The sequence below is a fragment of the Gastrolobium bilobum genome, unplaced genomic scaffold, assembly GCF_033153095.1.
Source record: "Gastrolobium bilobum isolate Gb01-03AN ecotype WA unplaced genomic scaffold, APGP_CSIRO_Gbil_v1 utg5045, whole genome shotgun sequence".
In the NCBI taxonomy this organism is placed as follows: domain Eukaryota; kingdom Viridiplantae; phylum Streptophyta; class Magnoliopsida; order Fabales; family Fabaceae; genus Gastrolobium; species Gastrolobium bilobum.
Window position 1 is genome coordinate 6944 of NW_026899460.1, and position 11688 is coordinate 18631.

The following is an 11688-nucleotide window of genomic DNA, read 5'->3' on the forward strand; positions in this document are numbered from 1 at the left end:
GGTTGTTACAATATCATTCTATATATATATATATATATATATCAATTTTAATCGTTACTAATTAATTAACGAGAATATCTCAATTAATTATAATCATTTAATGAATGAAAATCAACAACTAAAATTATGTATAATATTTATTAATAAAAATAACCCAATCACTCAATCTGTATGTACCAAAAAAATAAAAATAAATAACCCAATCAATTACAATATATTAATTCTGTCCTTTTTTTTTTTATTTGAAATTTAAAAGTGTGGTAAACTGCTGTTTAAAATTTTCATATCTACATCTAGAATTATCGATTTGTGGTATATTCTCGTTCCCGTTTTAGGGTTCTTAGGGTTTCCTTTGGTCTCTTACTTATCTTTCTCTCTCTTCTCTCTGGCTTTGATCGAAACCGAACCCTTTTTTTTTTTCTTTCTATGTACTCAATTATTGACACATATTTTCTTCTTCTTGTTCCCCTTTCGTTTCGTTTTTATTGTTTTAGCTGAAACACACAGAAAATAAAAATAGCGTTTCGAGTTTCAAATTTTTCGCATTGGGTTCTCTATTCTCTTTGAATCTTTGATCTTTTGCGTTTTTCTTTTTCTGGGTTTTTCATTTGCCTTTGTTTTTTGGTGGATATGGATGGTGATATTGGTGGAGCTCCCAACACAAAGGATCTTAGGCAATTGGGGGATATTCCCTCAGGTTTGCTTCACCTTCTTCGATTGAATTCTGTTTTTTTGAAAACCCTTTTATTCGTTAAAGTGTTCTTTGATTCAGCTTGTTCATGTAGATCTTGTTTGTTGTAGCAAGTAATTTTAATTTGAATTATAGGAAAATTGATCCTAGATTCAGTATCGAATGGTTAGTTTTGCATTTCAATTTGTTTATTTGTTTGTTATCTTCAGTTCACAGCAACTGTTTAAGCTTCAGGTGGTAAGATTTTGCAGAGTAGCTGAACCAAAAGCTTCAGCTATAGTTGAGAGTTTTGCAGATATTAGAATGTTTACCCTGTTGATTATTCCATCTGAATTGGAATTTTTTGTGAAGTTTTGTTGTCATCTTTGGGTATATGCTGTTGTTGGCTGATTTAGTCAATGACCATAGCGTTGCTCTTGACTGCATAATGGTTCTGTCTCTCTTTCTGCTTTATTCTGGTTGTTGATTCAGGACAGTTTAATTTGCCACAAGGCCCATCCACTTAGCGCTGAGTTAAAAGCAGTTTCTCCTAATATAAATGCTTTGTTATAGAATACTGTTTGCATTAATATCTTCTCTGTTTTTGGAGTTAACGACTTGTTGCACTTCCAATTATGTTTGCATACTTTTTAAAATCTAAATGATTATTAGCTTTACATGTTGAAATAGATATTTTGTTTTTCTCAGTGGTGAGCTTATCTAATTGTAGTTTTGTTTTGGTGGCTCAGTCACCTGGGAATTCTCTTCTATCTGCAACATTGAAACTTTTACTTGTCATGCTAAATAGTTCTAAGAAATTGGTGGGAGGTCTTTGACTGAATTTTAGTTTTCTTGCAGGAGGTGCAGTTTTTGATGCATCACAATATGCATTTTTTGGTAAAGATTCTGTCCAAGAAGTTGAGTTGGGAGGGTTAGAAGATGATGACTATTTGCCTGCTTCCGAGTCTAATGAGGAGGAGTTCTTTCTCAATAAAGAAGAGGTTAATTTTCAATATTTTTACCACATTTTCTTAATTTCAACTTTCCAGTGTCTAGATTTTTTTGAAATATAAACATGTTGATCTTATGCCCCTCACCCGAAAAAAAAAACCAATGGATATTTACTTTTACCAGCCATCTAAATTTTACTGATATGATGCTAGATTTTTTTGCAGGCTGAGGATGTAAGATCTCTTTCCGATATTGATGATCTCAGTACCACTTTTTGGAATGTAAGGCTGTTAAACTTTGATATATCTTGTTCTCTTTGAATGCTTGAGTCTTGAGATTTTTATTAGATATGTGACTGAGGATTGCGATGATGATAATATCTGAATTTGCATGCATTCATTTAAAAATAGATAAAATGTGTATTTAAACTCAAGGTAGTCAAAATCAAGATCTTACCTAAGATCGGAAGAGGGTGGCAAGATCATAAATCGCGGGATCGACACAGATCGTAAAGATCTTACCTTCTTAGTTTTAATTATAATAAATAATTTAATTAAAGTTATTTCTCCTCTATTTTTCTTTTATACTTTCAACTTGGTTTGTTTCCAAAGCTTCTCAGGTATGCCTAATTCTAAGGCTTAGGATTATTCACTTAAGATGTGATGTATAAGGCCCAAAATAATAAGAACCCAATTTGAAATTGGGCTGGCCCATTTGCTGCCCCTCAACATCAAATAACCCTAAGTCACTTTTCTTAAACAGATTCAACTTTCAATGCCGCCACTTCATCTTCTTTGATGCTTCTTCATCTTCTATGCCACTTCATCTTCTTCGGCCACATAACTCCTGCATCTTTTGCAGTTTCTGTTATGTTTTCTTGCTCTTGATTTATACATGTGGATGGATTTTTTCAATACTTCATCTTCATCATCCACATAACCCATTTTGGGTGGGTTTTTTTTTCCAGATCGTGTAACACGCAATCCCATTGTTTTAGCAATCTTCCCCGGCGATCCTACGTGATCCCACTACCTTCCGATCTAGCAACTGTTTCGGATCGATCATGGATGACAAGATCGCAAATTCGTATGGTCCTACTATCTGAAACGCGATTTTGACTACCATGTTTAAATTTATATTTTATAAAAAAATATACATTTCTGTGATATGAATGATGTAACCCTGTAAGGATTCAAATATATGAATTAAGGCACGTGTTAGAGAAAGGTAAAAAGTGAATATTCGGCAGTCATTGATATATCTGAACCTGTGGTTTCCCTTATTGTTCAGTTATATTTGTTTTCATTAAAAAAATTCTCAATGTTCCCATAACAAAGAGTTAAAACAAGAAATTGGTTTGGTGCAGTCTCTTAATATTCTCATGTATGTTGGTCAGAAACATTGTTAACTAAGAGAGAATCACAGCTTTTAAATTAGCTCAAGTTATCAAGTAAGAAGCTTGATCTCTTGCATGTGCGTGATATATATATATATATATATATATATATATATATATATATATATATATATATGGGTTTATTGTTTCTCCTGTCACAGGAGATAAAGTTATCTCCTGCAACCCCAAAACTACGTTGTTTTGAGGGTTGGTGGAATTACTGAAGAGTGTTTTGGTAAAATTCATATAATATAAAAAATAAAATTACCAAAACACTCTTCATTACTTCTCCCAACCCTCAATTTGACGTAGTTTTGGGGTTGCAGGAGATAATATATATTCCAAATTATATGCTATCCCATTTTAGGGATTCTATGCTTGTTGGCCTGGCTATTATGCTAGACACTAGAAGTTCGACAAGTGAGAATTGTAGTTTCTAGGTTATTTTCTTATACTAAAGTAGCCACATTTTGTAGTTTGTGTTCTTCCACAAGCATATCATATGATAGAAGTGTCCTTGACTTGAGATTAGCTGCTTCTTTTAAGACCAAATCCAAAATTTGAATAATGACAATACGGTCGATACCTTGACTAAACAAAAGACATTAATAGTACATATACAATCTACGACCATTTTCAGGTGATGCAGCATGCCTTGTGTTGTTAAATCCAAATCCCTTGTCATTTTTTTGAATTACAGTGTCCATCATGCAACTTCAATCTCTCTAGATTCTTTGCAAAATGTTGGCAGGTTATTAAGGTTTCCTTCCCTTGATAAGTTTTCTTAGTCTGAGCAGGATGTATAGACAAAAATTCCATGGCATGTTGTGTGCGCAAAATTATTTTTTGTATGGAATAAAAATGTGGCTTACCTGTGTTTTGATTTGGAGTTAGTATGGACCAAGGAGGTCAATCGTATTGCTGGTTATTGAGAAATGTGGGGGGAAATTACGGTATGCAACCACATAAACATTTGGGACTTAGTTTCTGAATATTTTTGGTAAAATGTATGTCTGATGCCCCATTAGTGGAGCTTGTTAATACCAATTTACTCATTGCTGCATGCTAGTTTTTTTTTTTTTTTCATGTTTCCTTTTCTATAGCCTTGCTGGCGGCTTATCTCCTATGGTTGGTTAGTCCATTAATTTTGACTATGTATCCATTATCTCATTCATAAAAAGAAAAAGAAAGTAACAGAAGGAAAAGTGGAAGACTTAGTTAAATAGAAGGTTACTTGATTTGCATGGTTCCTTTTGCCTTTCAAGCTTATTTGGATTTTTTGTCCTCAACTAAAATACAAGTTCTATCTGTTCTTTGATCCTTTTTTTTTTTGTGTTACCTCAATTTTATGATTCAGATTCTGTTATTGTTTTTACCATAATGCTCATCTCTATGAATGATCATATGTTTTGCTTTACGTATACTGATATGAAGATTAAGCTTCTTTTTGTTTTTTGTTTAATTTTAGTTAAACAAGGTTGTGAGTGAACCAAGAGGCACAGGAGTTATTGGTGAACAGGGATCAAGAGAAAGTGAGTAAAGCAATTGTAAAGAATTCACCAATTTTCCTTTTCTTTTATCACAACAAAATAATGTCACTTTTCAGCATTATTTTTATTTATTTAATAATTAACCTTTGAAATAGATATCCTTCCTTTATACTAGGATGGCCTTGTAAAAGATCTTCAAACTGCTGCAAAACCAAACCTTTTAGTTCTGACCATACTATCTGTTCCTCCTTCCTGTTTTTGTAAAATCATATTGCAAAATCCCTTTTAGTACCATCATCTTTCAGATGGTTGAATTTTGTGTGTGTGTGTGTGTGTATCCACTATTGCTTCCTTATTTCCCTTTGCATTCTTTTTTCACTTGACTGAATTACTTACAATCTTATACTTTATCCAGATTCTACGTCTGAATGGCCACACAGGGATGATGTTCTTAACTGGTTTGACCAGAGTGCTTATGATAGTGAAGGTTCTCTGGATGGCAGAAGACTGACATCACAGCCTCATTCTGCTCTTGCCCATTTACATGAATCAAAGCCCTTGTACAGAACATCTTCATATCCTGAGCAGCAAAGGCAGCAGCAACATCACCTCCAACATAGCTCTAATGAATCAGTTCCTAACTGGTTTGATCAGCATTTTTATGATACTGAAACTACTCAGGATGGTAAGCGATGGTCGTCACAGCCACATTTGTCCATCGCACACTTACAAGAATCAAAGCCGTTGTACAGAACATCTTTATATCCTGACAAGCAACAGGAGTTTCCTCATTTTTCTAGTGAACCAATTTTGGTACCAAATTCTTCGTTTACTTCTTATCCTCCCCCTGGTGGTAGATCTCAACAGGCTTCTCCAAGTCATGGTACAGGTCACTTGAACATTCCTTATCATGCTGGAGGAGCTCAGATGGCACTATTGTCACAAAATCGTTCTCATTTCTCCAATTCTGCTCTACAGTTGAGTGGATTAAACCATGGGTCACCTTTTGGTGGAAACATGCGCCAATTTCCTACTGGTTCCCCTCTTAATCAGCGAATGCAGAATCAATTGGTCAACCAGGTAGGTTTATATCCTGGAGATTTTCCCAATATTTCCTCAGGTTTACCCATGATTAACAAATATGACCAGATGCTTGGGCTGATGGAACTGAGGGATCAAATGCCAAAATCAGTTCAAATAGGCAGGCAGAATTTCCGGTTCCCCCCTCAGGGTTTTGATATGAGTGGCCAGAAAAGCTATAGTGGATGGCCACGATTTAGGTCTAAGTATATGATGACTGAGGAAATTGAGAATATTCTTAGAATGCAGCTTGCCGCAACGCATAGTAATGATCCATATGTAGATGATTATTACCACCAAGCCTGTCTTGCGAAAAAATCTTCAGGTGCTAAATTGAGGCATCATTTTTGTCCAAATCAAATAAGGGAACTCCCTCTACGAGCCTCTGCTAATACTGAACCACATGCTTTTCTTCAGGTTGATGCTCTAGGGAGGGTTCCATTTTCATCAATTCGCAGGCCCCGTCCTCTATTGGAGGTTGATCCTCCAAATTCCTCTCCTGCTGTTAGCACCGAGCAAAACATTTCACAGAAGCCCCTTGAACAGGAGCCAATGCTTGCAGCAAGGGTCACAATTGAGGATGGTCTTTGCCTTCTTCTAGATGTAGATGATATTGACCGTTTCCTACAGTTTAATCAGCTTCAAGATGCTGGAATTCAGTTAAAACGAAAACGTCAAGGTCTTTTGGAAGGACTTGCAGCCTCACTTCAATTAGTTGACCCACTGGAAAAGAGTGGACATACAGTTGGGCTTGCTGCAAAAGATGACCTTGTTTTTCTCAGGATAGTTTCTCTACCCAAGGGTCGAAAGCTACTCGCAAGGTACCTTCAACTGCTTTTTCCAGGCGGCGAGCTTATGCGAATAGTCTGCATGGCCATCTTTCGTCATCTAAGATTTTTATTTGGTGGCCTTCCCTCTGACCCAGTTGCAGCAGAAACAGTAAATAACCTTGCAAGGGTTGTTTCAAAGTGCGTCCGTGAAATGGATCTTGGTGCTCTAAGTGCTTGTCTAGCAGCAATTGTTTGTTCTTCTGAGCAGCCTCCTCTACGTCCGCTTGGAAGCTCTGCTGGAGATGGGACTTCCCTTATTTTAGTATCTGTGCTTGAGAGGGCTACTGAACTTCTAACTGATCCTCATGCTGCTAGCAACTATAATATTGCAAACCGTTCACTTTGGCAGGCTTCATTTGATGAATTCTTTGCTCTTCTGACCAAGTATTGTGTGAATAAATATGATACTATCATCCAATCATTCCTTATTCAAGGGACACCGAATATGGCTGTCATTGGGTCAGATGCTGCTAGAGCCATTAGTAGGGAAATGCCGGTTGAGCTCTTACGTGCAAGTCTACCTCACACTGATGATCGCCAGAAAAAAGTATTACTGGATTTTGCTCAGCGCTCTATGCCTGTAGTTGGATTTAATGGTAATTCTGGGGGTAATGGTGACCATGTGAACTCAGAGTCAGTGCTTATGTAATTATTGGACGTTCATCTGAGGAGCTGTTTTCAAAGTAGAATGACAGTAAATTTCATAGGGACAACCTTGTGTGTCTAAGTACTTTGGAGCAGTATGACGAGGAAGTATCAGGTGCAGTTTACCTTGGAAGTGTTAGCCTCTTCATGTTCTGTTATATTGCAGTAATGCCATGTAGCATTGTGATAAATTTTGAATCAGGCCCATTGTGTATTATGATAGACTTGGCTTGATTTGTTCCTCTTGTCTTTTCTTTTTATTTTGACAGGGGATCTTTTTGTTTCTCCGTTTGTGGTTTCTAGAACACTCTAGTGGCTAGTATTTCCGGGTTTAGGTTTAAGTTTTATTCCCATGTTCCTTTTATATTATCATTCAGGCATGGGATTGGTTGTGTCCATACTCCATACCCACTTTTATAGGTATCACATGTCCAAATTGAACTAGTATTTGTGGGGTTGCACCAATTTAACTAGTCGACAAGTTGGCATTGGCATCCTTTAGAATAAACTCTGTTAACCTTGTTTCATGGTGTTATGGTTTACTTTTCTCTCCTGCCTATTCCATTGGTGGAGACTTGTAACTTTGTATCATCTCCTGTTTCTCAGTCAATTGGATTATATTGGTCTTTCTTGTCCCCAAGGTGGTTTGTCTTACACTTGCTATTATTAGCCACGAGCAAAAATGGAATTGAGTCACTAAATTAATGCAAATGTAGTTCAGAGTATGCTATTGTTGGTTCTTGACCCTGTTGTTGACTTCTGGATTTGGTTGACCCGGTTATGGTTGTTCATGGATTTGGTTGCCGAATTGTATTGTGCCAGGTTTGGCATCTTCTTGGTTTCCTTGTTAGTCTTTTCTAGCATATGTCTCAAGCACATTCGAGCAAAGAATTGCTATTTCAATATCATATCATACTTTATGTATTTGTGGTCTCTTTGATCATGTTTACACTTTCCATATAAAAAGGAGGGAAAATTAGAAAGACATAAAGAAATGTTCAAAGGCTGAATGATATGAATTTGATTTGTTCTTTTGTTTCATTCTACTATTCACCTAGTAACAATAAAATAAGTGAAAAAAAAAATTGAAATAGTTAATTGTTCAGTCATCATGTATATTTTTTTTTAAGTCTTGTTGAATTTAGTCAAGTATCTTATTCTCAGGCATTGTAGTGTTTTTATGTATGCATCCCCGTTCAGATAAGCACCAAGCTTGTCATGAAGTGAGATATGTAACTGGCTTTTTCCATGTTATTTGGATTGAGGTTGTGCTTATTCATTATTATTTTTTAACACGAACTAGACTTGAGTTTCTTTTAAATGAGTTTATGTGATATGAAATTAATATTTTTTGTAAAGAGGTTTTTTTTTTTAAAAAAAAAAGTGTATGTAGAAAAAAAAGTATTTAGTGTGATTTAATTTACAATCTTCATAAATCAACACAAGTAGGTGCTTGACATTATTCCTATATATATATATATATATATATATATATATATATATATATATATATATATATATATATATATATATATATGAGATTTGCATTTGTCATTTAACATGACACAATAAATTTTTCTACACACAACATTTTGTGGGGCCCACAAATTCTGAAGAAAAAAGAAAAAAAAGAAATTACGACAATATATATATATATATATATATATACATACGAGGCAAGATTCTTTGACACTGATGTTAATTTTGAAATTTGACATCAAATCCTATCTGTTGATTTTTGCCGATCAACGGTCTTTTATTGAAAATCAAATTCCAATAAATCTTATTAATTAGTATTAATTTTCAATAAATAATAACCGTTGATTGACGAAAATTGACGGATATGATTTGGTGTCAAATATCAAAATATGACACCGATGTCAAAAGATTCTGCCCCTATATGAGGCAGGATCCTTTGATATTGATGATAAATTTTAAAATTTGGCACCAAATCTTATCTGTTGATTTTCGTCAATCAACGGTCATTTATTAAAAATTAAACTTATTAATTAGTATTAATTCCCAATAAATAATGACCGTTGATTGGCAGAAATCGACGGATAGGATTTAGTGTCAAATTTTAAAATGACACCGGTGTCAAAAGATTCTGCCCCTATATGGGGGAGGATATCCTTACATCAGTGTAAGAGTTAGAAGTCTTATACTCAATCTTAATCATTGATCTATTTATATCCAATCCTAAAAAAATTTGAGCCGTTAGATATAAATGGAATCAACATATAAGATCGAGAGTGTAACTTACACTGATGTAAAATGATTAACCTATATATATATATATAGGACTTCCAACTTTTCTATCTCTTTAGCCAAGCTCCATCGTCACATCAACATCACAACAGATTCTTGCTTGTTTTAACATTTTTAATACCGTTAGAAATCTAATTAGAAATAAATAGTATAAAATTACTTTGAACTTCGTCCATTTTGCAAATTGGCATCATGAACTTTAACATTTTTCTTATTTGGTTTTAAATTATGACAATTTCATTAAGGGAAACAGAAGTGTCATGATACACGATACAACTTTTTTTTCCTACTCAATCCAAAAGATGTGGAACTCATTATAATTTTTTTCTCTTTTTTATGCATAGGGATCCACAATGTTTGTGTTTATGACATAACTCAAGAAGTGTCATGTAATATTATATTCATAAAATCCTTCTATTGATCAGTTCTTTTGTTTATTTGTCAGTACAATTCTAATCTTTTTATTTATATAAAATATGCAAATTTATAAATTATTTATTCAAATTTTTATTTCATATATATTTTGATCCTTAATAAATAAATAAAGATAATTCTAGAACAAAAGATAGGAATTGGACCATGCACTTTCCACCACGCAAGCAAATGAGATATGAACTACATCAAGCTGTTCATGGTAGAAGTAACGCACCTCGAGACAAAATTTGTTATTATATTTAATTTTTTAAAGATCAAAATATACGAAATAAGGATTCTAATAAATAATTTAATATAGTGCGAATTTTGTACACATAGAAGGTTAAGATTGTGTTAAGTTATAAATCTGTTAATGGGTTACTGACAATTGTCTAGAAGGACTTATAGGTCAAATAGTCATAATTTAAGGACTAAATAAGTTTAAAACTTCATAGCGTAACTTACAAAACAACGGTTTTTTTTTTTTTTCAATTACAAAGTAAATTACAAATCAATAATATTTGACATACAATTAATTCTCATAATTTGGGAAGTTGTTGCCATTGTTGTTTTCGATCGACGTGTAGACACATACGAGAATTTGATTAGGTATTTAGCTTGATCATGATTTTTTTTTAAAAAAAAAATTATGAGATACTCTTGAGAAGCCTTATTCTAGTTAAATATAATAGTTATCAATATTAAACCCAAAGATTGACGTTTCAGGGTTTTTTTTTTTTAAGTTAAGCCAAATACATTTTTACAAAGCATACCTTTTTGACGTGAATTGCGTTGCGAGACTCCAAGCCTGCAAATTGCCTTGAAGCAGATTGTCCCAATTATTGCATCTCGCATGTTGATAGGAAAAAAGTCATGGGAAATTGACACTAATTTGCTGAAAATTATGTAATATTTATTCATATATTTATCCATTTTTAAAATAAAAATTAGTATACATATTTTTAAAAATTTTAAACATAATAAATCTCTCTCTTTTTTAAAGATATTTATCTTTTATTTTAAATATATTTGTTTATTGAGATTTTCTTATAATACAGAGGCTTGTCATTATATATCTTATATGATAATTTTAATTATTTACGAAATAAATTAAAGAATTTTTCAGACAAAAATCATGCAATCATCAAACAGGTTTGACTTTATTTTTTATGCTCTTAATTATAACTTTAACTAATATTATCCTAAAAAAGAAACAAGGCCGAATAGGCTCTAAGAAATGGAAAATAATTTTATGGTCCTTGACTATTCGATGGTTCTGTGCTCCCTCTCACACTCAATTCTCATTTTACCCCTAACTTTTAGTTCATTTCCCATTTTACCCCTCCTATAATATTAAGGGACTACATGGTCCCGGACCATGGAAATAAATCTCCTAAGAAACACCGAGTTAATTTTGATAATACCATGTAAAGATAAATAATGGTATTTAATAAATGCATATGAAACGTTTGCTTAAAAGAGTTAGGTTATTCAATAATAATAATAAAAATCTTCATTACGAAAAATATTTGGCTGTCACTACTGACAGCTGAAACATAAGAAACTAAGGCCTAAAATTAAATTCTTTTTCTTTTTTATTTCAGTCACTGCATTGATAAGAATTAATTCAGTTTTTGACTTACCATTTTTGCGTAAATTGAGAGTACAATGGCAGTAGAAACTAGAATGAACAGGAATAAATGTAAGAATATTTACTTTCATTTTCTCTATGTTTTAATTCTCTTTAATTTCTAATAAATCAAAATTTAATAGCATAGAAAAGATAAATCTTTTGGCATCGAATTCATTGTGGCTTTTACATATCACCCGTGATCTTATGTGTGCTGGTCTCTACCTTGAAGGCTGAAGCATGTTGTTAAAGTAATAATCAACTAACTCATCATATATGCAACATCAACAATCAAACCTTATTACACCTCGCGG

The 11688-nt window shown here is 33.3% G+C and overlaps 1 protein-coding gene across 1 annotated transcript; it reads left to right on the forward strand.

The window, feature by feature from the left end:
• Window positions 1-312: 312 nt before the first annotated feature.
• LOC133290530 (protein PAT1 homolog) lies at window positions 313-8111 on the forward strand. The gene is made up of 5 exons (XM_061488626.1): window positions 313-697; window positions 1529-1671; window positions 1846-1902; window positions 4486-4549; window positions 4923-8111. The coding sequence occupies exons 1-5, from the start codon at window positions 631-633 to the stop codon at window positions 7064-7066; spliced, it is 2475 nt and encodes an 824-aa protein (XP_061344610.1). The 5' UTR covers window positions 313-630; the 3' UTR covers window positions 7067-8111.
• Window positions 8112-11688: the final 3577 nt, after the last annotated feature.